The sequence below is a fragment of the Molothrus aeneus genome, chromosome 3 (assembly GCF_037042795.1).
Source record: "Molothrus aeneus isolate 106 chromosome 3, BPBGC_Maene_1.0, whole genome shotgun sequence".
Lineage (NCBI taxonomy): Eukaryota > Metazoa > Chordata > Aves > Passeriformes > Icteridae > Molothrus > Molothrus aeneus.
In genome coordinates, this window is record NC_089648.1 from 22,106,514 (window position 1) to 22,132,149 (window position 25,636).

General features: G+C 38.9%; 1 protein-coding gene across 2 annotated transcripts in view; it reads left to right on the forward strand.

The window, feature by feature from the left end:
* Window positions 1-2,884: 2,884 nt before the first annotated feature.
* UBR2 (ubiquitin protein ligase E3 component n-recognin 2) overlaps window positions 2,885-25,636 on the forward strand; it is a 55,515-nt gene continuing 32,763 nt past the window's right edge. The window contains exons 1-11 of one of the 2 annotated variants that reach the window (XM_066546486.1): window positions 2,885-3,008; window positions 8,144-8,403; window positions 10,774-10,852; window positions 12,217-12,330; window positions 15,173-15,300; window positions 15,550-15,688; window positions 17,406-17,468; window positions 18,703-18,823; window positions 21,327-21,434; window positions 22,935-23,023; window positions 23,688-23,786. In XM_066546486.1, the coding sequence (XP_066402583.1) occupies window positions 2,931-3,008; window positions 8,144-8,403; window positions 10,774-10,852; window positions 12,217-12,330; window positions 15,173-15,300; window positions 15,550-15,688; window positions 17,406-17,468; window positions 18,703-18,823; window positions 21,327-21,434; window positions 22,935-23,023; window positions 23,688-23,786 (1,278 nt within the window). In that variant the 5' untranslated portion in view covers window positions 2,885-2,930. Of the gene's footprint in view, window positions 3,009-8,143; window positions 8,404-10,773; window positions 10,853-12,216; window positions 12,331-15,172; window positions 15,301-15,549; window positions 15,689-17,405; window positions 17,469-18,702; window positions 18,824-21,326; window positions 21,435-22,934; window positions 23,024-23,687; window positions 23,787-23,860; window positions 23,960-25,636 lie in introns of both variants that reach the window. The other variant, XM_066546485.1, reaches the window with a different exon arrangement.

Below are 25,636 nucleotides of genomic sequence, written 5' to 3' on the forward strand. Positions count from 1 at the left end.
AGGGCACCTTTTTACATTGTGTTCTTAACGGACACAGCATTGATTAAAAATACTCATTGAAGTTAATTGATCCCCACTCCAACTAGCATTTAAGTTTCCTTTTTTTTTTCCTTTTTATTTTTAATGGCAGAGGCAAACAGTGCTTGAACAGACAGGCCGGGAGATGAAAGAGGTATAGAGGACATCTGCATCTTTTATAACCATGATCTGTAGCATTCTATGGGCTATCTTGTGTTTTGAAAGCATGGTGAGGCCCAGAAACATCTCAGCTAGAGCAGAGAAATGCCATGAAGGTTTACTATTAACCCTGCTTTAACATTAAAATTGCCTCTATTTCTCTTTTTCAGTTTCTATCTGATAATAGACTAGGTAAGATGTGGGCTTTTTGGCAGAGGATAAAGGCAATCTCCTCAACCTTAATTATTACTCTTGAATTTGAGTAGTGTCTTTGCTTATGAAGTAAATGGCACAGGCCATTTATTATGGAAAATTCTTCCCAAAACTGTAAAAAATAATACTCAGGAAGTTGTTATGTTCATATTGAAATAATTGTTTTGTAGGGTAATCTGTGCTTGGGTTGCCCACTTTGCTAAGTAAAATAAGATGCTTTTCAATTACTAAACTCCAGGATTTTTCTAACATTTTCTTCATACAGCCCAGAAAAGGAAACAGTTAAGTCATACAGCTTTCCTTCACCGTGTGCTATTTTCCAAAGAAGATTCATGTTCTGTATTCCTTAGGCATTCACAGTGCATGAATGAGAAATAGTGTGGGCTTTACTGATCTTCTAAGGAATATATAATTATTTTCTCTGTTCTAAGAAGTGGCAAAGGAGATAAAAATAAATACAGTAAAATATGTACCCTGCATATAGGAAAGGTGCATACAAAAGGAATTTATGCATATTCTTGGGAAATTCGATATGTAAATCATTAATTGAGGGAAGAATGAGGAGAAGGGAGAGAAAATGAGATAAAAAAAAGGAAGAAGCAACCATGCATACTCACTATGAGAATGGTTACAAAGTTTTAAGGAATATAAGATGTGAAGCGGAACTCACTCTCAATGCACAGCTTTGCTGTAACTTAGCACTGTTTGGCAAAGGCAACCTTTTACAGTGCCTTCAGCTAGTACTGCAGGCAGTTATGACTTGGTCTGCCTTTCCTACCTGCTTATTCTCCTCCCATGAGAGGAGAATAAACAGGTAGGAAAGCTTTGGAAGTGTAGTCTAGCTTTGGAAGTATAAATTCTCCAGAGCAGAGATTTCCTCAGCAGGATTTGCTAGGCTAGGGTCCTGCTGGGTGGGTCCTTATCTCAGCCAAGAAGGCTGATAGGAGGTGCGAGGTAGAAATAGTACTCAGTTTGTGCATGATGCTTATGTCCATGCAAAAGTTGCCAGCAAGTGAAGGAAGGTGTGTTTTTAAACCTCAGCACGCTCAGGTGCCCTGTGGCTGCCCGCACAGTCAGACACGTCTGCTTGGTTTGGGCCCAGCTGTAATTACAGAGGTGCAAGGCAAGCCCGTGGGTACAGCAGTGGTACAACAGGTTTTCAGAAAGGCCTTGCAAGATGCTGAGCCTGTGTGTGCTGAAAAGGAGTTATGGAGGATGATTGTTTGCTGGGTTTCGTGGTGGTGGCTTGTTTTTTGAGAGGCAGACTGGCCTCGCCACTTGAGTGAGCAAGGCACACCTCAGTTTGGGTCGCCCCCTGGAAGCTGAGCGACAGAACTTATAGCTTCTGCTATTTAGTTACACTTGTCTTAAAGCCACAGATGCCGCATTCATATAATTTACCGGTTTATTTGCTTTCCACCTGCATGGAATGTCAGAGGCTTCCAGGGAGCCCTCACTGCCCACTGGCAGTGCTGAGAAAGGCATTTCAGCTGAGGGGGGCACCCAGCTTTGCCAGCCACACTGGAGATGTCCCCAGTCTCCAGTCACTTGGTACTGGGGGAGACTGGTGAACAACAAGCTGGTGGTGCTGCTGTTCAACAAGCTGTCCATGAGCCAGGAGTGTCCTTGTGGCCAAGGCAGCTAACAAAATCCTGGGGTGCTTTAGGAAAAGCATTGCCAGCAGGGCAGGGGAGGTGACCCTGCCCCTCTAATCAGCTCTGGTGAAGCCTCATCTGGGGTGCTGTGTCCAGTTCTGGGCTCCTCAGTACAAAAGAGATGTGGAACTTCTGCAGCAGGTCCAGCGGAGGGCAGTGAGGATGACTGAGAGACTGGGGGATCTCTTCTACAAGGAAAAGCTGAGGGAGCTGGGCCTGTTCAGCCTCAAGAAGAGATGACTGAGAGGTGACCTCATCAATGTCTACCAGGATGTGAAGGGAGGGTGTCAAGAGGATGGAGCTGGGCTCTTCTCAGTGCTGCTGAGCAATAGGACAAGAGGCAAGGGGTAGAAAGTGATGTACAGAACTTCCACCTGAACTTGAGAAAGAACTTCTTTACAGTGCAGTGATTGAGCACTGGAATGGACTGCTCAGAGAGACTGTGGAGTCTCCCTCACTGGAGATACTCAAGAACCGTCTGAAAGAAAAACTGTGCCATGTGCTGTGGGATGACCCTGCTTGAGCAGGGAGGTTGGACCAGATGTGGTCCCTTCCAGCCTGACCTACCCCGTGATCCTGGGATTCCCTTCCGCGAGAAGGGCAGGCGGGCGGCGGAGGCGGCCGGGGGCGGGTACGGACTGCGGGCTCGGCCCCGCGGCTCCCGCTCCTCCCCCAGGACCGTGTGCACGGCACAGACCGCCGTGTGTCGGGCGAGCGGCGCCGCGGGAGGACTGCAGCCCCCAGAACGCGGCGCGGCGGGCGGTGACGTGCGGGAGGCGGGGCGGAAGTGTGTGTTCCCCGGGCTGGGCAGCCGCCCGGGCCCCGTTCCGGCTGTCCCGGCCTCGGCCTCGGCGGCGCGGGGCAGGGGGCAGGAGGAGGCAGAAGATGGCGGCGGACCTGGAGACGGAGGTGCAGGCCATTGACAAGAGCCTGCTGGAGTGCTCCGCCGAGGAGATCGCCGTGGTGAGGCGGCGGGTCCGGCGCGGGGAGGGAGTGGAGTGGGGGCTCGGAGGCCGCGGCAGGCACCGGCCTGGGGAGCCGCTCCCGAGGCCGGGGCCAGGCCGCTCCGCGGGGCGAGCGAGCTCTCCGGGAGGGGGGTCCCTGCCGGGGCTGGCTCAGAGGGCACCTCCGGCCGGCAGCCGTGTCCCGCCGTGGCCTCAGCGCGCTGTTGTCGCCAGCGTCGCTGTTGCAGCAGGCGATGTCCGTGGCAGAGATCAGCCAGCTTTTCCTGTTGTGCCGGCTGGCGCAGGTGGCTCCCTGGAAGCCGCCTGGACGTGGCCATCCCCTGCCGGGGGCGGCCGGGCATCTCACCCCTTCCTTAAGTGCTTCCTGAAGTTAATTTCCTCCGGCCCTGCTGCCCCTTCGCCTCTCCCTGCCGGCAATCGCGCCTAGAACTGAGGAGATGCCCCCTCCCTATTAATTTAGGTGGATGTCTGACCCCAATACGCTTTTCCGTGTTAAAGTGCTATTACAGGATTCTTCCTTCCTCCCCACTACTTAAGATGGGGTCTGGAAAAGCTTGCAGGACTTAATTTTAGGATTATTAGAATGGGGTGTTTGTAGAGGAAATATTAGTAAAATCAGTGTAGCATTTAAAGAAATCTACTTCTGTTTATATACTTTTCCTGTTCTTATAAAGCGTAGTTGAAAGAGGAATGTAGTTTCGAGGGTAAAGTCTTAGGAGGAAGTTTTGTTTCTGACATAAATGTTTGTCCATTTAGACACTTGGGCATTTGAGGAACTGGGTGTGTGTGTGTGTTAAATTTTTGAGACTGCTCATGTGCATATTGGTAGGATAAAACCTTGAAGAGCTGTCTGTGTGTGTCTCAATGGGAATCACATTGGCTGTTTCCAGATGAAAATCACAGACTGTTATAATTCAGATTATCCTCAGATTATGCTTGTGTATCTTCAGTGCAGACAAAGGTACGATTAGATGGGCAAATGTGCACAGTTAGCTATATGCTAGCTAGTTTAGCTCCAGGATTAGTCTTGCTTCTTCTCTACAGCAAACCAAATAATTTCATCAAACATTTATAAAGTAGTCCAAATTGAGCCCAAATTACCTTGTCTGTGTGAATAGCAGCTGTTTTTTTTGGGTCACATTCAAAGGCAAGGTAAACTCAAGGCATTCATGCACACAGGGGAATGCATTTAGGAATTTGCTGTAGGTGGAAGTGCCAGCTTAAATGTAGTCAATTCTTTCTCTTTTTTTTTTTTTTTTTGTCATCACCTGCCCAAGTTCCAATTCTGAAATCTGTCATTCAAATCTAGTGTGGTTTTTCTGCCTCTTTTGCTGATAGCATTACTTTGCTGATAGCCCAGTATTAACAAAACAAATACTACCCCAAGGCAATAGTTAAGGCTTCAGTTTGTCATGGCAACAACTCAGTGATAAACTTCCAAAGGACAAAAATAATAAAAATAAGTTCTCTTTAACATAACATGAGCCTACATGCAAGTATTTTTATGTGCAGCTAAAAATCCCATAAGTTGTACCTTTTAGTTTTTGAAACAGACAAGTGAGTTATTTTGTGGCTTATGAGTATTCTACATTTTGTTCTCCTGGTATCTCTTACTTAGATGGGAATTTAATATAAACCCTGATGAACCATTAGGTATTTACTTATGTAAGGTGTTGTTTGATCAATACTTTGCACTTTTCTTTGCCCCAGGGCAGTTAAAGTTGTTGCAGGAGAGTAAGTGTGAAGAGGGAGGAAGTGAAGAGGAATACACTTCCCTTTTTAATAAAAAACCTCTCTTGGGAGAGTAGAATATTAGCTTGTCTTGCGTGTGATTTCAGGTTAGAAGAAAGAAAGACTAATTGAAACCTTGCCTAAGTGCAGAAGGCTTTTATGAAAGAACAAATTCCAAAGTTTTGAGTTGTTTTTCTGGAGTTCAGTGCTCCCCAAGTAGCGATTTAGAGAGGCAATGCAACCTGTGTATACCTATGTCTATATTTCTATTAACAGTCTAACTTGCACAGCAGACCTGTGAGTTGCCTTCCTGGCAGCTCTTAGAGTCAGTCACATCTGTTTCCTTGTCCTAGTAGCCTGGATTTCCTTCTGATACTATTTCATCCAGGACCCGATTTTCAAAACTCTATGTGCAGTTATGTGTATAGAACTGGCTCCACAAACAGATTTAAGTGTGATGACGTTCATCATTGCCACACCTAACTCTCAGACAGCTACTCCCAGGATTTTTGGGATGGGAAAGCCATTTACTCGAGGAACAAGAATTTTCTCTGCTTAGGTATTTGTTTGAGCTTGTAGTGTAGCTAGTATGCACTCTGTGTTTTCTGGGTAGAAATTAGTAATACACTGCTGAATAAAAAGACTGATGTTAAAGATATTTTGCTGAAAAATTCCTGCAATTTAATAACTAGCATATGCTATAAAAAATAATGCAAAAATAAGCTTATTAAATGGAAATCATGGAAAAGATTAAGTCACTGCCACTGTGATTGAGTTGGTTCCTGGCAGTAGTAGCAATTTGGCAAAACTGATGAAAGAAGAGGAAAAGATGAATGAATTGGTGGGAAAAATTAAATTCTTGTTTAAAACTTTACCTTTTAATCTTTTTTTTTCTTATGGTATTCTCTGACTCGTGATGGGAATGGTGAGGTAATCTGTAGATTTCTAGACTCTTGACTATGGCTTTTTGGCAACCTCTTCCCATGAACTTCCTTGGGGAAAAACTGGGCTTTTACCATCAGAGCTAGATGAATATAGAAAGATTTAGTCAAACTTAGGAAAAGAGAAGTGAAGAAAGCACCCTGACGAATTAGGGTTTTTTTAAAATACCAAGTTCTACTTCAGAAAAACATATCTAATAAATGAAACTACTTCAATATATTTAAGAAAAAGGCTAAAATGCAGCCAGTCTGCACAGATGCTCAGCTGACTGAATGTCTGTATCCCAAGGAACTTACTACAACTATGTTATCTCAAACATAAGTTCTTTAGAGTAAGTTATAAATAATTCAGAGTAAATCAAGCTCTAATATTTGATCATCAAACCCATTTATTTTGGCATAATTAATTCTGCATTTTCATGTACAGTTTTAGGTTGATTTTGAACTCTTTTTTTGGAAGCTGCCAGGGGTTATCTGGTTGTCACATTTACAATGAGAAATGGCATGCTGAGGCTGTTTATGTAACACAAGATTTAATCAGTGGACACTTGCAGTATCTGCTTGCTCCCATTTGTTCTTTATAAAAACCTTACAGTCTTAACTTACAGTTTAAACCTTTCTAAATTTGTTACCTACAAGGCAGAAATAAAACAAATGTCCTCAAGTATTTTTTTTATTCTGTGTGTATATAATGGGGAAAAAAAATCAAACCTAGGAAAAGCTGTGAGTTTTTTAGTGGTTTAGGGCAGCTCAGTGGTTTGATGCCTTTTAAAAACGGCCAACATTGTTTTTTACAATTGAGTGACCAGGAGAATTGTAGTGAGTTGACCTTGGCTGGGTGCCAAATACCCCCCAAAGCTGCTCTCTCACTCCCCTCCCCAGCTGGAGAGGGGAGAAAATAAAACGCAGGGCTTGTGGTGGAGATAAGGAGCAGGAAAGGTCACTCACTAGTTACTGCTATTGGCAAAAAAGACTCGACTAGGGGAAAAATTAGTTTTGTTTCTCACCAATCAAATCAGAGTAGGGTAATGAGAGAAAACCAAATCTTAATAACACCTTCCCCCTATCCTTTTCTTCTTCCCTGGATCAAGTTCACTCGTGTTTTCCCTACCTCCTCCCCTGAACAGCACAGGTGGATGCAGAATGGGGGATGTGGTCAGTTCCTCATGTTGTCCCTGCACTCCTTCCTCCTCAAGGGGAGGACTCCTCACCTCCTTCCTTTGTTCCAGTGTGGGGTCCCTCCCACGGGGGACAGTCCTCCATGAACTTTTCCAGTGTCAGTCCTTCCCATGGGCTGCAGTTCCTCCTGAACTGCTCCAGCCTGGGTCTCTCACAGGGAGTGCAGTCCTTGAGGAACAGGCTGCCAGTGTCGGTTCCCGTGGTGTCACCAGTCCTGCCAGCAAACCTGCTCCACCTTGGGCTCCTCTCTCCTGGGTTCACAGGTCCTGCCAGGAGCCAGCTCCAGCCTTGGCTTCCTGCTGTGGAGTCACAGCCTCTTAGCAACATCCAGCTGCTCTATCTAGCATGGGACCCCCCATGAGCTGCAGGTGGATGTCTGTTCCCTGCTGAACCTCCATGGGCTGCAGGGGGATCTCTGCTCTGGTGTCTGGAGCACCTCCTGCTCCTCCTTCTGCATTGGTTTTGGGGTCTGTGGAGCTGTTATTCCCAGCTGCTCTTTTTGTCCCTTTGAATATGCTATTCCCTGTTAAATCTGTTATCCCAGAAGTTCTGCTGCTCTCTCTGATGGGCTCAGCTTTGGCCAGCTGTGGGTCCATCTTGGAGCCATCTGGTGTTGGCTCTCTCGGACATAGAGAAGCTTCTGGAAGCTTTAATAGAAGCCAGCCTGTAGCCCCCTTGCTACCAAAACATTGCCTCACAAACCCAGTGCAAGAATTCATGGATCTAACGCCACACTTGAAATAGTAATTCAGATGAGTTATTTTGGTTGAAGGAGGAACCAAAACTCCTTCATTTTCACAGGTGATTTTTTGAAATTAAATGAGAAAGGGACTGTTACCTAATGCTGTGTTTGCTTTTCTCCATGTACTTTTTGTCTCTGTTCCTTGCCAGCTCCAGGCTCCCGCTGATCCTCTCTGTCCCAAGCTGGCAGCATCTGTCTGCACTCCAGAGAAATGTGACCAACACAGTCTAGGCTGTATCCTAAAAATCACTGCCAACATTTTACTGGTCATTCATCCTGGAGGAAAATTTTAGTGAATTTTTCTCTTAAATCTTCTTTATGTCAAAAGGATAAAATGTGTCAGCAAGGAAACAAATTCTTCCTTTCCTAACGTCTGTCTTTTGTGATCATTTAGATTTAACACTTAAAAGGAAGCATGGCTTTCTAGTTTTGCAATGACATTTTAGATATTTCATGTAGAAATAAAATAACCTATATGGCTAGAACTATGATGTGTTTATTAATGAAGAATTTGTGTTCTCATTTTTTCTAATATAAAAGAAATGGCTGCAAGCAAATGACCTTCAAAAAGAAGTATACCAGCATCTGGCCTATTATGTACCAAAAATTTACTGCAGGGGTCCCAACCCTGCCCCTCAGAGAGAAGACATGCTGGCACAACACGTTTTGCTGGGACCAATGGAATGGTATCTTTGTGGTGAAGATCCTGCATTTGGTTTTCCAAAGCTTGAGCAAGCAAACAAACCTTCCCATCTGTGTGGCCGCGTCTTTAAAGTGGGAGAGCCTACGTATTCTTGCAGGTAGTTCAACTTAACATTGTGACATTGTGAAGTATTTATGATTTGTGAAGTCATGGAACATTTTGCAATAAGAATATAGTGTCCTAATGAAAAGTTAATAACCAAAATATATTTTTAAAGTAACCTTGCAGTCTTTCATGGCAAGTGGGATCGGGGGAAATTAACACTACAGATATATAAATGGAAAAATATTAATTAGTATAATGGAGAGTGTTTTCTGTACAAAAGAAATGCAAGATTAAGAAAGAATTTGGAGTGACCTTTCAGGGTGATTTAAGGGCATTCATCAGCAGTAAGTGGACAGGTGTATGTGTGTGCATTTTGGGTGTTTAATATCAGCTATTAGTGTTGATCTTGTCTTTTAGACCTCCTTCCATGACCTGCTAAACCAATCTATCAGATGCTTAAAACAAGCGTATCAGCTTCTAGCTCCTTCCCTACCTCTATCTCTAGATCTCTCTAAAAATACTTCTACTGGAAAGAGAACAGGAAGTTCCTAACCAATTACAAATATTTAAAAGAATCTTCAGTTTTAAGCCATTATATCACTAGCTGTAGGTTCATTTTCATCTTCTATTTTCTGAACCGTTTGTAGTTTAAAGTTTTGTTTGTGTCACAAATTCCTGTCATTTTGTGTAGTTTCTACCACTCACTGGGACACTTGAACACTTGGTGAGGTGACATAGGGATGGAATGTCTCTCTAATTTCAAGGGTTTATTTGTCTGGGTTTCCATCCCCTTCATTTACAAGGAGAGAATGATAGTGGAAGAATTTTTCTTTCTAGTGCTCTCCTCTTCCAGAAACATAATACCTTACTGGCCTTTGGGTTTGGAAATGCTTTGAGACCTCTTTATAATGAGAGAGATAAGATTAAACTGGTGGGTACTTCAGATACCTACTGAGTTGTTGGTCTTGAAAAAGCAAGTGTGTTTAGAAGAAAATTACAGAATTCCCAACATTTTCATTGCTTCATATGAACAATATTTGATCATTAACATACTGAGGATAGAGTCCCTCTCTTTTTTTGTTGATCAGGAGACATTTGATTCCTGCTGTGTGCTAATTTTCTTTGACTTACGGCTGGTAATGAAGAATAATGAAAGTTTAAATTAAGCTTTTGTGGAATACAGCAAAGAATTATTTTCCAAGTCCACATTAAAAAGCAGTGGATTTTCTGTGCAGTTGTACAACTTTCAGGTCTGCTTCTGCTTTAGGTATAGGCACAGTTACTTGTCTGAGAAATTACTTGACAAATGGTACTGAATTTGTAAGTATACTGCCACAAGTTTAGAGCTCTGAGGAATCAACATTCTATATTGTAGAACTGATTTACCAAATCCTGCATGCACATTGTTGCATTAAGTGGTAGTTTGTTTGGTTTTTTAAATCTAAAAAAAAATAATGCCATGGACATAAACTATTCTAAAAGAGAAGAGTATTGTGTAATTTTGCTTTGACATTTTCACCTTTAGTGGCTCCTCTTGGAGAAAACACATGTGCATAGTAAGTCATGGTTACCATCATTTATTTTGGTTAAATGAAATTAAGAGAATTTTTGATAACGAAATTTCATGTGATCTCTAGTGTTTTCTTTTAAATAAAATAAGTTGTTTCTAAAATAACCATCATCATAAGACAGACATTCTCTTGCTATTTATTTTTACATTGCAAAACTCACCTGCCTTAATCTTGAGGTGCCTTGAAGTCAGTTGCATTACATGAGTTCATGCACTTTCAGTGTTTTTCAGGGAGACAGTTAAATAAAATGCTTAATTGTCTCATTTGGTTTAGCCCATTTTACTAGAAATATTCCTTCTGTCTAATACAGGAGTGTTTGTAGACAAGACCTTATTGTGGTCTCTGATCTCCTGGTTGAGAAAATTGTGTTCTTGCAGCTCATCAGTGCGCTTGTAGGCCTGAACTTGGAAGCAGAGGTTTGATTTAGTCTGTTGTGTGCGATCTTTCTACCCAGTGTTCAGTGAAAAATGACTTCTCTGATTGCTGGAGATCATTAATGCTGGTGCTCTGTACATGAGAGAACTTACTTGGGTTTATTCTGGGTTCTGTAATTCATCTGTTTACTTCCCTGTGTACTTGTCTCACCTCTTGAAGGCAATGTCTGTATTACCCAAACTAGACATACTACCCACACAGTATTTTAAAGGCTCTTCTGTTGTGAGAACAGATTTTTTTTCTATTTAATTTATTTACCCTCTTTAAAGCAACCCCTTTCCTCTTTCAGAGTAATATACACATTAGTTAGAATGTTGATATTGGTGATATTTGAAAATTGTCTGTTGTAAAATGTGTTAAGGCAAAAGCAAGTGTTTAATGCTTTTTTTTTTTCTTTCTGTTTTTGCTGTTCTCAGAGACTGCGCAGTTGACCCAACTTGTGTGTTGTGCATGGAATGCTTTCTTGGAAGCATTCACAGAGAGCACCGGTACAGGGTTAGTGATCCCATGGGATAATGACATAGTTATTAGTCATTTTGTGTGTGTGTGAAACAGTTTCAAGTTTGAGAATGTATACAGAATTTCCAAATGCTGAATGAACACAAAGTTCTGAATGTCTGCAGTAATCCTATGTGAACTTGGGTGTTTTGATCTGAGTATAACTTCTGGAAGTTAACACTTCAAAATTGTGAGCAGTTAAAATTTATGTGCAGCAGTTAAATGTACAAAAGTCTGTTATTTTTAATACATGCCCTTTAGTGAATTTTACAGGTTTTGACTTGGGTTTTGAATTGTTCTGACTTCTGTGTTTGACTGTTTTTAAAAGCTATCGAAAAACCTTTTTTAAGAAGCCACTTCTATGTAAAGCTTAAACACGAAGTTAAAATAGAAAACAAAACCTGTAAAGGCTGTTTATTTTAGTAATATACTGTTATTAGTAGTAGAGATTAGTTTAAAAACAAAGCCAAGAAAATGTTGGTGTGTTTTTAAATAAGTTAAGTGAAAACTACCAGTGCAGCCCTTCTGTAATCTGTTTTTTGCAATACTGCACTGCTCCTAATGTTAATCTGTTCACTGTATGGTTACATTGAGTGCTAGGGTTCAGGAAAACACTCCAAGCACAACAACTTTTATCAAGAAACCCTGCCAAATTTGTTGGTATCAGCTTACTTCCTGTACGTAGGGTTTAACTTTTTGAGCCTATTGAATTAACAAGTCTAGGTAACATCCAAAAGTGTAAGGAAATGTTCTTTCAAATGTCCATCTAGTTTTGTTGATACTGTAAGATGTGCCTGTCTGTATAGAGTATATCAAGTATGCCAAAATTAGGTGAAAGAATTATTCTATGCATCAGTTAATAGGTGTGATTCAAAAAAGAAGTATTATTATGCTTATTAACTTGAGGTAGTCTTTAAAATAAATTTTATTAAAACAGTGTAAATAAAGCATTAAAATTTTCCAGTGCTTTTTTTCAGTGCTTACATATGTGCAAAGTTTAAGTCTCTCAATTCCTTTTGTCATAAAGCACATCTTTCACTCACTGTATAATCGTGCCATTTGAAATGATTTAGCTTTATAGATTAAAACTGTGAGAATTGTAATACTATACATGCCATGGCAAGGAATAGATTCAGAAAATCTGAGAACTTCAGATGGGGCAGAATGGAGGTGTTTGAAGGTGTTTTGTTGTTCAGGGTTTTTTCTTTTGACATAGGCACGCTGATGAGGTAGACAAGCTTTCAGCTGTCGGGTGTTGTGATACTGTTTTTGTAGTACAGCTGTGACTGCTCATTTCTTAATGTGCATATATGATATATATGCATATTCGCATGAACTGCTTTGTTTTTAAATAATTTTAGATGACAACATCAGGTGGAGGAGGTTTCTGTGACTGTGGTGATACAGAAGCTTGGAAGGAAGGTCCTTACTGTCAAAAGCATGAACTTAACTCTTCAGAAACTGCAGAAGAAGAGGTAATTACAATTGAGGCATCATGTTTTATAACATTCTTAACTGTGTATATATGTGTGTATATATAAATTGTTCACTTGAGGTTATTTTTGGTCTGCATGAGAGGCTGTAGGAACTTTAATAGTAATAATTCAACCACAGTGTTAGACAAAAATTAATATCTTAAGAAGTTCCTTAAAATGTTTTCTACTTAAAGGCTTCATTTTGTATGTTCTGGGTCACCTCTGCAGTTTTAGTTCTATTTCTTTGTGTTTCTGTATATTCTGAGAAGTCAAGGGATTCTGCTGCAGACAAACAAAAAAAAACCAAACAAACAACCAAAAAAAACCAAAAAACAAAACCAAATCTGTATGTAATCATGTGCACCAAGAAGCCAAATTCAGCTGTCTGTGCAACAAATATTCTGATTCTTACCAAAGGGAAGTGCACAGATTTTTAAAAATCAAAATATCTTGCTGTCACAGGAAAGTCATAGTGGAGATGTAAGGCAGAGGTCTCTAAAAGAGTTTGTTTGGTATGGAGAAGGTAAATAGAGAACACATCTTCACCACAGAATCAGAGCATAACAACTTGGACATATTAAATGCAAAAGGACATGCCACATCTTACAGGAAGAACTCAAGCTGTTGGACTAACCACTGCAAAACACTATTGTTTAAAGTTTATACATGTTTGAAAGGAAATTTAACATGGTTGTGGAAGGAAAAATTACCAATGGCCATTTAAAATTGTAGGTACCATCTTTGGTGTGGGAAGTGTTAGTGTCTTAAGTTACTGGAGACTAGAGAAGTATTCTGTCTTCTGCTTATAATCTTCTTATCTGTTACATCTCAGGAATGAGTGTGGCTAATTGGGCTTCTGACCTAGCCACTTATATCTGTTCTTACATAGTGTAACTTCTGCGAGATTTTTTTAAAAAGGAACATCTAAGGCAAGCATTGGTAGTAATTTTGCTGATCTGGTGGTTTAAGTGAAGCAACTGTAATTGTATTTTCAGTGACAGTGGTCTTTCTAAAATCTGTTCCCACTCTCAGCCCTAAGACTCTAGCATCGTTGCTGAACTCACCACTGGTCTAGATGCCAGTTTACATTAGTCAGCAGCCTTAGGAAACTCTTGTTATGAAATCTTGGGTGGACTGCTACTTCTGTGCCCAAAGATACTCACACAGTGAGTGTGCCTGACAGAAAAATCAAGGTTCTGGGCAGGCTTTGTGTTTCTTCCCCATAAACCAGGGAGATTGAGATCTCTTGTGCAGTGTTGTGTTTGAGGTAGATTAAAGATGGTTTGTTGAGCATTATTGGAGCCTGTTTTCTGCCTTGCCCAGATATGTACCTTTGTTGAAAGTGCTGGGAGTGGAGGGAGAGCTGCTGCTTATGGCTTGCCTTTGCTTTTGGTGGCTGATAGTTATTCATACGATGGATAATTTTTTAATGAAGGGGGGAAAAAAAGAAAGAGAAATGGTTGTCCTTACCACTCTTGTAAACCTGCCAAGTATTCCCAAAGAGTCTTGGGGTGGAGGGGGTAAGCTTTATTAGTACAGGTGAATTGCTGACTGTCAAGAGCCTCCATTAGATGATGCAGACTTAAGTTGAGAAATTATTATCGTGACCATTTTTATACAACCTAAGCTGTAGTGAAGTGCAGGATTTAGTATTAGGTAATCCTAAACCAGAAACTGGGCCACTGTTAAATATTTTAATTGTCTAGCAATAACACATAAGTCAAAATATCAAATGATGAATCGAGTCAGTGACCCAGTGTACAGTGTATATCCAGGTGACCTGCAGGCCATGCAGTGTTCCCTTTCCAGGTTTGTAGAAGAGGAGCTAGCTGTTCTCAAAATTTTGATGCAGTAAAAAACAATTTCCTTAAGAGAAGAGGTTTATAATGTTTTCTATTCACCATCCTTGAAATGGACTGGATTGAAATGGCAGTGGTACTTGCACTATCCTATTCAGAGTTGCCAGTGGTTCTCATGTGCTGTTCCAAAAAGTGGTCCATTTGACTTGGCAGACTGAGGCAGCTCTCCCCCTTCCTCCCCCTCCACATTTCCATTCCCCCACGTGCAGCAGCCTCCATTCTGCTCTGGCACAGAGAGCAGGACAAGTTTGTAGGGGCTGCTGCAGTTGTCAAATGGAGGGCACAGAGTGGGCACAAATGGGTGCACGGTGCACAGACAAAAGGGGAGCAGCTCTCTGTGAGCAAGACTGAGACGTGGACAGATCATTATGAAACACCTATTTACATTTCAGCAGTTAATTATTTATATACCACAGCATATAAGAGACGTGCATCATAAATCATGATGCCAGCGTGCTGCATGTTGTATAAGCCTGGATAGATAAGACTTATGCCTTTTAATGCATGCTGCATATAAAACAGGACAAGAGATGCACGGTCCTTTGTATTCTGCAGTTTACTAATATTGATAAGTGGAACAAAAGATACAGGGATCTGAAATTATGGTTTTGAGGGCATAGCAGAAGAAGCACGTTTTAATGCAGCTGAGGTTAAAGTTCTTCCAAAGAACTATCTTAAAAGGTGTGCAGGAGTGAGAACAAGGAGACTGAGAATGGAAGAATGTGTGAAAATGTAAATGGGTGATCAGAGGCACGTTAACATTCGGGTACTGAATGTTAGATTAGAGCTTTGGTGACTGTCAGTGTAGAAATGGAAGAAGAAAACAGGATGATTATGACTCTCTTCCTTTCAGCTGAAAAGTCATTTAAAGAAAGACATCATTAAAGATGCTTACATCATCTTTGATAAAGAGAGGTGCAAGTTTGACAGTTTGTTTTGAATGTCATTTAATTTCTCATTTGCTATTTATATTTACTTTCCAGGATCCTCTTGTGCACTTACCAGAAGACATGGTAGCAAGAGCTTATAATATTTTTGCCATTACATTTAAATATGCAGTAGATATATTAACATGGGAAAAGGAAAATGAATTGCCTGGTCTAGAAATGATGTAAGTATAATATTTGTCTTCTGCCTTTTAAAGGCTTATAGATATTTACAGTTGAAAATGCAGATTCTGATTTTAAGAATCTTTTCTGCCTTTCCTGAAGTTGTCAGAAATATTTTGTATAAAATAATTGTAGTAGATTTGTATTTCTCATATTTTTCCTTTGCTCTTGCTTTTACTTTTAACATTGCTTTAAATGGCATAAATTCAATCCTTGCTTTGAGTGACATAAATTCAATCTTTGCTTTGAAGTGAGAAGAGTGACACTTACTACTGCATGCTGTTTAATGATGAAGTCCATACCTATGAACAAGTTATTTATACTCTTCAGAAGGCTGTCAACTGCACACAGAAGGAAGCCATTGGTTTTGCAACAACAGTAGATAGAGATGTAAGTGAATTAATTGATAGAACTTTTAATTACCTTGATCTAATGTTTGTTTTATGACTATACTTACTTTAGTCTGTTTTCCCAAAGCATGTGGTTAATGTGAGTCTGTGAGTCCTGTGTGTCATACCACCATAAATGCCTTAATACTAAATACTAAATGTCTCAGTGCCTAAATGCTATTTGGCCAGTCCAAACCAGACCTGATACTGAATATGTTTCAATGTAAATGTATTCAAGTAGGTCTTATAAGTGTAAATGCCAAGGTGTTTCTCACTCCTCTGTCAAAAATGGGCAGCAGCTTTGGCTGAACCATGGAGCTGACATTGAAAGAGTCCCTAAATATGCTCATAGGAAATGCTTCTCAGAATAACAGCAGTTAAGTGTGAGGGATAAAATCCATAACTGACTGCTTTTTTTCTGGTGCTTGTGGAACTGTTCATGATTTGTGGTTTCTTTTTCAAATGTAATTTAATTTTCTTTTTCGTAATTGTCAGATTACAGTGGTAGGAAGAGGTAAAAGCATTTAACACAGTTTTTAGGAGGAACAGTGAGTTCAGAATCACTATATGCTGAATATAATTGTAACTAGTATTTCAGTTTCAGAAGCACTCTGTCAGCTGTGTTGTAGTGTGGCTGATGTTATTTTTTTTAAGGAAAGTGATACTTCATTGGGTAACTGCAACTTTTTATTTTTGCAATGAACCTGTGCTTACAGGTTTGTAAGCACAGGTTGACATGAAAGAAGTGTCCTTTTTATTTGGGCTTATTGGCTTGTTCCTATTTTTGGGGTTTTGGTGTGGGGAGGAAATCTTTAAATCTTTTCCCAAATGGCAATGGGAATGTCATTTTGTGTGGTTAAAGTACTTCAGGGAGGTCAGTGGAGCAGGAAATATAACCACTTCATATTACTTAACACTGAACTAGATTTTGGTTTTGTGTTATCACTGCTCTATCTTTTGTGGTAACCAAAGGATTCACGTCTGATCCCTGAATATGAGCTGACCTGAGCATGTGCTGTGTGTTGAGGGATACACTCAGAATTTCCTACTGTTGATGCCTTCTACTTCCAAATGCATACATGAATGCATATATAGATGAGCATGTATGTGGAAGAAATGAGAATGTTATGCCTGAAGCAGTGATTTGGCATCAGATCTAAAGTGCCCGTGAGTTTTCCAGTCTGCAATACACTATAAATTCAATCAATTATCTATTTTGATGTGTTGATTGACAGTAGAGAAAGACTGAAAACCTTCTTTTGGAATAAAACAAGTGCTTCAATTGTATGTTTAAAAGACCAGTTAACTTTAATATCTGCTTTTTTTAAAAGCACTGAAATACCTGAAATATCTTCAAGTTATATCAAAACTAATGAATAATGCCTTTGTACTAATGTTTTCAGTATTTTAATAAAAGAAGTGTAGTTCTTTTCATTGTTCATCCTAAGAACAAGGGAATGCAAACACAGAAAACTTAATGTAACAGGTAAATGAATATATGATACAATTTTATTTTCTTTTTAAAAGTACAGGGTGCATTTGGGAAATCCAAGTATCTAACTATATACAGTACTTAAGAAAGTGAAAATAGCATGAAAGGCAGAGTAGTTAGCATGTATCTGAAGCTTTTACTGTGTTTTTTGTACAAACGTAGAACACAGAATTGGGACTCCCTGTTTAGGAGCTGATGGTAATGTTACATCTGTCTGAATTTGCAGGGCCGTAGGTCTGTTCGATATGGAGACTTCCAGTACTGTGATCAGGCAAAATCAGTAATAGTGGTAAGTAGTGGGGTTAAGGGATGCTATCTCCTCACTTGCCTCCTCTTAAGCAGAAGGAGGCTTTGCTACCCAGTTTGTGATACTGTTATCGTAACAACTCATTATATTTTAATGATACAAAGTGTTGGAGATGCTATTTACAATACAGTAGAGGTATAAAAATACTGGTTTATGGGGTTGTTGTTGATCTTTTGTTGGGTTTTTTTTTCCTACTACGGCCTACCTAACACCCAAAATAATTATTTAAAAAGAAGTTTGTAGGCAATTTTTTTTCTTCATAAAACAGATGTTGACAGGAACTTTGAATGTATCTTTTAGAATTAAATGCTAGTTCAGATCAGTGAAGTTAAATTATTACAGTTTTTCTCCCATAGTGTGAAGTTACTTATGTCTTTCACAGCAACAGTTATGGAAATTATTACTGATTGAGTCCAAGTGTGAAACTGCAAATACTTTCATTGCATCTATGCATTTATGTATGTATGTATATTAATATCTATATATTGCAACATTCTTCCATGTAAAAATGTGAGAATGTTTTCTTTTATTTTTTTAACTGCTGCAGTGCAGTACTTAATCACATGAAATAGTTTATGTATGATACTGCAACCTTGTATGAAAAGCAAATGCTGCAACTAGAGTTACTGTTCTTTAACTATTGAAGATATTTTGAAAGCATTAGTATATTTTCTAGGATAATGCTGTGCAATATTTTTAACTTGCTGGCCATGCAGGCAAAGAACAAATGGCTTTTATGTGTAACATCTAACTATTATGCTTTTTAACACATAGATGAGTGTAAATTCTTTATTTTAACTCTGTGTATTTAATTTGTGGTTTTGAAAATAGTCTGTGCTCAGTCAATTTCCATGATGGGCTGCAGTGTGACTTGCCTGTCATGTTGAGAGGGATAAACACACGTGGCTGTCTTGGGTTGAACGTGGGAGTGCTTATCAGTAAAATGCAGCAGATCAGTGTGAGCATTGATAACAGGCCAAGAGTGGAAAATGGTTTGACCTAAATATGCTGATATTGCATAATAAGGTCCTTCAAATATTAATAGGATAAACAAAATGCACTTTTTTGGGTTTGTTATGTAGGTGTTAGTAATTAGAATATGTATTAATATTATAAATTATCGGATTTAATCACAGGAATGCTGTATTTCTGTATAGAAGTATATACCAGTCCTCACTTAAATATGCATTGCCTCCTTTCTCCTTTTCTTTTTAAGAGAAATACCAGTCGTCAGACAAAGCCATTGAAAGTGCAAGTTATGCATTCATCTATTGTTGCCCATCAGAGCTTTGGTCTGAAGCTCCTAACTTGGCTTGGCAGTGTTATTGGATATTCAGGTGGGCAAAATTTATATTTTGAGATAAGATAGAGAATATTTGAGAGGAGCTGATTTTCTGAAGCAATTTTGTCTTCCTTTTTGAGATATGTAATGTATAAGGCAAAGCTATTAATAACTTGTCAGACTTCATTTTATTTTCTCTTACTGGAGTTCTGTTCTGAATTCTAACTTCCATGTGAAAGTGCTACCAGTCTTACATAGTCTTTTCTGTTTAGTTGCTGTTGAACAGAAGCTGAGACTTGCTGTCAAATGCAGTATGCCAAAAAGCTATTTTTTCAGTCCCTACTTCTTTTTAAATGAATGCAGTAAGCTGAAAATAACCTGTCTGATTAGATAAAACAAAATTATTCAGAAGTAATTTGATGAATGTAGATGAAAGCGATTGCTTCAGATTTTTTGCTAAGTAGAACAGAGAAAATGCCGTGAATTGTGGAGGGTTTTGGTAAGTATAAAAGCTGACAAAGTCCTAATCAAATTTTTTAAAAGAGGTTTCTTCAAAGGAATCAAGAAGCACAGTATCAGAATTTATGGGAATGCTCAGTTTTTGTTTTGACTTCATTCCCCCTTTGTCTTGGTAAATCATAAGATGTAGGGTATGGGAGGAAATAAAAGGAAAAGTGACAAACTGCTGATATGGAGAAATGTAGATACAGACTCCCTTGCAATTTGTATTTTTTTTAATCTAGAAATGTTAGCAAGAAGTATTAGCAAAGCACACTCAGCTTTCATATTGCACATATGTTCTGCATGGTTGCATCATTTCTTCAGAGACTGTATGTTTTATTAGACTGATAGTTGAAAAACCAAGATTTCTTGCACAGGGTCTTTATAACATTCTCGTTTTTGAAACATAAGTCGTTTATGTTTAAATTTTAAAGATAAGTAAATCAAACTTCTGAGCAGTATGTATTAGTAGATTGGAGTGATGAAGAAAGTTTCCTTTTGTGGGAAATTTTCCTTTCAGTGAAACATGTAGGCAGGCACTGTCTTTCTTATCCTTATCCTATTTTAAGCCCAGTGTTGTTCCACATCATTTGTGCCAAGTGCCACAGTCATTAATTTTCAGCACTAAATGACAGTGGCAAAAAGGTTATTTGAATATGTCATTCATGTCTCATATTGCAGAAGAAAGTACTGAATTTTGAGTTGTGTATGTAGTGTTTCTGAAGTTCTGAAGAGTTCAGCTCATTAAATGCTGAGTTCTTTATGATTCAGAAAGGCAAAAGGCATGGTTGTTTGTAAACAGCACACATACATTTTGTCTGTGACCAGTGTGCTCATTTACTTGAACTGCTTTCCATGTCTTGGGATGTAATCTTGTACTCTGAGTCTGGTTTTGTGAAATACACTTCTGAAAGAGTTAGTTTCCCTTAGCTTTTTACCAAACACACCCAAGCAACTCAATTCTGCTCAATCTTTTAAACAGTCTGTTACCCTTCATCTGTGACATGGGGGGATTGAGTTGCTGCTTGGGTGGTTACACTGAAATGTCCCTGAACAATGGCTGAGGGACAGGTAGAGGGATGTTCTGCTGTACCAAAGTTAGGTTGGATGATTGCTGTCAAAGGAATGACAAATTCTTGTCATAAAAAAAAAAAACAAACCAGCAGAAAAACCTTGCTATGGAACTTAGTCAGAAGTTTGACCACTACATCCTTCCTAGCAAATATCCCTTCTTCTGGAATAAGTGTCTTATTTGACAATTGCTGAACAATGCAGTAGTTTGTATTAATTTATTGTCCTTCGTAACAGTAGTTGGCATTGAACTCTGCAAGGCAAAAAGGAATAACCCCGAACTGCTGTAGGGGTTCTTAACATGCATATTACTGCACCATGCAGCACATGGTGCACAGTACACAGCACCATGCCACTGCCCACTCTGCCTGAGGAGCTGAGATGCCAAGCAGGGTGTGGAAGTAAGGACTCTGTAAGTCCCATAGTTCTACAGGAATATACATTTCCTGCAGTGCAATGCCAGGTTGAACATTCTTAACAGGAGCATGTCTGGGCTGTGCTGTGTTTCAGATGCAGGCTTGTCTGCAGGCATATGACTTACATGTTCATATAATTACAATTGCTTCTTTCCATTAGGAAAAAAGATGCAGAGAAGCCTTAAAATGATAGCATGAATATACTAGTCATTTAATATATTAATTATATTTTCCTTTTCATAGGAGTCTAATCAGGAAAACTAAACCCTGGGAAATTAGGCTGTTTCTTATTTTAGTTATCCATTTTTAAGGAAGCACATTTTAATTTGATAACTTTAAACCAAATCATTGCGTTTGGTGATTTTCACTGTGTTCCATAAGGCTAGTGTGAAACTTGCAAGGTGTGAAATATTTATGTTTGTATCAGCAAAATATGAGTGCTGTTATTCAGTTGTTGTGAAAAAGGGGGCAGTGTGAGGGCTTCTGTGGTGTATGAAAATTTCAGGATGTCAAAATAACACATTTGTGTTTGAGCTGTAACTAACTTGTACCACGTTTCTCTTCATTAAGATGGCCTTCGCCGGATATTGTGTCAGGTTGGTTTGCAAGAAGGGCCAGATGGTGAAAATTCTTCTCTGGTAGATAAGCTGATGCTGTATGATTCTAAACTGTGGAAAGGTGAGTTTTCTCAAAGCTCTGGAAAATGCTAGAGAATGCTATGCCTAAGTTTTCCTTTTATTGTATCTGCTAATGTTTGATCATTTTTACTGTGGTGTATTATGGATAATTTTGCCTAATTGGTTACAATCTCTCCCTTCATGATACACTCTCAAGTGTATTTAAGACGAGAACATACAGAGACCCTTTGGAGTGGGGCTGGTTTTAGGTCTAATTTTTCAAAGTGGTCTGAAATGAAAACTGACTTGATATATGCAGATGATCGTGATAGCTAATGGAAATTGAGTAATAGAGAAATTGGAGGTTTGTCTGCTTTATAGGATCTCAGCATCCGTTTAATATCTACCAAAATGCCTATTTTTAAAGGATAAGGCAGAGTCTTTCTGCTTTGACTTGTGTTTGTGTTCATGACGTATTCTTAAGTGTTCTGAGAACATTCAGAAAAAATTACTGTTCTGTTGTTTTAGAGCTCTTGAAACTTTGAGAGGCTGTTTGGTATAATGGAATTAGCTAAAAAAGTTGTAATTTTGAGGAAGGTGAGGTAGTTAATTTCGATTCCATCATTGATTCTCTGATTCGATATCCTGCAAGGGTGTGTAAGGCCATGTGTAAGAAAGAGATGCACAAAGAACAGGTAGGGAATGATGCAATATGATTGCCTGGGGAGCTTCTTGGAGTACCAATAAAATAAGTAAGAAGTAAGGTGGAAAGTGGATGTGGTATGGAGAAAATTATTATTTTAGGTTTTGTTTATCTAATACCTTTATCTTGAGAAAAAAGTCCTGGTGCTGCAAATTTTGTAATGTGAAAGTGCTTTTGTGGAGAATTACAACATTTTTAATGACAGGTTTTTTTAGGTTAATGTCTTTCATGTAAGCAAGGAGTAACTTTTGCATCTCTATTTTGACATCAATATTTCTCTACTTTTTCTCATATTCCATAGTTCTCTGCATTAAGGAAATAGTGTCATGGCTTTTGACTTAAAAGTGATCTACAGAAGAAATGATGCATATGTGCATTTGTTTCCAAGCTACATAGAGATGAATGTAATTTATATTGATAATACTCTCTGGGATGCTGTCCAGACAGACTAGAAATTCAGAGATAGCTTAGGTATTATTTTATGGAGATGTTCACAACTAGGAAAATTTGTTGCAGTTCCCAAGACTTCTCATAATAGTGTTCTCTTCTTTTCCCATCTAAATCCCCTGTTTATCCTGTGAAGGAACAGAGTTCTGTTCTTGTTTTGCTGACTTCCCTTATATTTGATGACATTCAACGGCGTTATCTCATACAGGAGTAATAAATAATGCCTCTTGAAGAATTTTGATTTGTTATTCTTCTTTATCCTTTGCTACCACCTTACAGACTTAATCAAAGCAGCTTCTACTCTGAAGTGCACATTTACCTCATTCTGTAGAAGTTTACTTTTCTGAATGTTTCCATAATATGTTGATAGAAAATAGTGACATGCAATATTTCATTCATTTTTGTTGACAGGAGCTAGAAATGTGTATCACCAGTTATTCATGAGCAGTCTTCTTATGGATTTGAAATACAAGAAACTTTTTGCTATCCGCTTTGCAAGGGTAAGTATCTTTCTTACAAAGAGCCATTAAATGCTAAAAATGTCTAGTGAAGAGAGTCTAGTTAGCATACAGTGATTTAAATGAACTGTTACTCATTTTTTTTTCCTTTTTATGGAAGTGAAAACTTGAAGTTAAATGCTGGAAATCTTATTTTGCTCTTCAGTATATTAGTTATAATGGCATCTCATCTCTTGGGAAGGAAATGGCCTTTCAGACACCCCAGAACTAAAGCAGTTGAGATGTTTTTGTCTCCACCATCAGCTATGCAGGCTATCACTTCTTAAGAGCTAATCACTGCTCATTGTTGAGGTGTAAGCTGTTATCGCACTGCTTAGAAATAGTGCTGAAATTCAGTCACGCTGATTAGTATTTCTGCAGTAACTGTTATTCGAAATGCTTTAAATCAGCACTGCAAAATTCTGCTCACTCTGCTGCAGACTCTTGAGTAGAAAATAAAATAGTAGCCTTTATTGTGAAAATGAGAGTGAATAGATCTCACATGTGAGCAGATTAAGTTGTCATATTCTTTGTACAAAATACCGTAATAATAATCCATTAGAGCTACTCTTCCCTTTTTCATGGCATTAAAGTTTCCCAGAGCAGACATTTAAGTTAAAAAATCAGGTCAGTGTGGATTAGAGGTGAATTTCCCCTTGTTGTTTAGAATTACCGGCAGTTGCAGAGAGATTATATGGAGGATGATCACGAACGGGCAGTATCGGTGGCTGCTCTGTCTGTCCAACTCTTCACTGTACCTACTCTGGTGAGTAGTGCCTGTCTTTCTTTTAAAAACTGATAGTTGGCACTCCTTGCCTTTTTTTGCCTCCTTCTTAATAGAACTATGAGCGATTGCAGAGTGATTTTATGAAAGATGACCACGACAGAGAGTTCTCAATTGCTGACCTCTCGATACAGATATTCACAGTGCCTTCTCTTGTAAGTACTAAAAGACCAAAAAAGGAAATCTTTATTTGTTAAAAGCCTCTCAAGCTTCATAAATCAAGGCTGCAGATTTCTTTAACATTACTGTGGAAATGCAGAACAGTCAGACTGTTTGCATACATTGCTAGGGGTTTAGAACTTAAAGCATTCAACATCGGGAAGTTCCAGACTGGCTTCCCAGAGTGGGCTGGGTGTTTCTTGTTTTTCTTTTTACATTTTTCTTTTACTTTTTTTTAGAAAGGTACTTTCATATTTAGTTAGAGATACATACACCTAACATTTAAATTTCTCATCATACTGAGCCACATTTACTGTTTGTAGAAGTCTATTTTATGGTTTGCATATCATGGTCTCAGAGCACCATTCTGGTGCAGTTTTATAAATGATCCACTTTATGTTCATTTTCCAATCAACACAAGTGCAAGCAAGAATTGTCTCATGACACTCCCTACTTCCTTGGGTACTTTGAGTCTCAAGACAGTTCCTTTTAGATTTCCAGTTAACTTTTGTTTTGGTGCTACAAGCACTGTGACTTCTCCCAGCTCACCAAATCTGCTGGTCCTTCACCAGTTCCTTCACCAGTTTGTTTGGGAAACTTTTTTTTTTTTCCAGTCTCCATTTAAGCCTGTCTTTGCTTGTATTATGAACTAGACAAATTAAAATTTGAAGCTGTACTGGAATAAAAGTCTGATTTTCATACCCAGAATTGTTTAAAAAAATAAATGTTTCTGAATCCTCCCAAATTTAATAAGCTTCATTGAGCTTTTAAATTCAATAGGAGCATGGCAATCACAATACTGAGCAAACTTCTTCAATTTCTTAGGGATGGATGATATTCATGGGAATTCAACAGGAACTCAAGATTTTGTTCCCATGATTCAGGACAATATTTATTGCCTCTTTTAATTATGATGCTTTCAGTAAGAATGTTGCCAGTATTCAGATTTACAGTTAGACTTAACCAACTAATGGATTCAGATGATTATGGTATTTTTGCCTTTGGCAGATGGGGTGGAACAATATTACTTTTTGAAAAAGTAATTTCAAATATTTCCCAGGGCAGAGTAATTACAGTGCCCCTTTTGTACGTGTTCTATTTTAAAAACATGTAAAAAAAGCAAAGCAAGTGCATTTTGACTGTTGTGCAGAGTGATAGAATAGATTGACGACATGAAAGTAATTGTGATAAGCTTCTATCACATGAACTAAGTATTATTGTTTAATATATTTATAGCCACTCATTCTTAACTAAATGAGTAAGTTGAAGAGTTTAAACCACCCCACCATCCTCCAGTAACATTTTCAACTGATTTCAAACTGTAATTTAAGAGTTTGAGCTCTCAAGGAACTGTGGTTTTTTGGTTTGAGGGTGGATGCACAGCCCTGTTGGTGATGATTTTTTGGGAGGAAAATGTTAATCATTAGATTCTTTTCCCCCACTGCAGTAGCATTTTAGAAACTATTTTGGATTGTCATTAACAGCTGCAGAACCTGGAAGCTCTAGTCAAGAGCCACAATGTCATTGTGGTAGATCAGAGTGGCCAATATTGTTGAGTCTGCTAGCCAGATCCAAGGATTACAAGGCTCATCCCGTTTAACCAACAGAATGGGGGAATTGTGGAAGTGTTCATGAGGAGGAGCTGGCAGTAACTTAGTGCCCCCTCCTCTCTT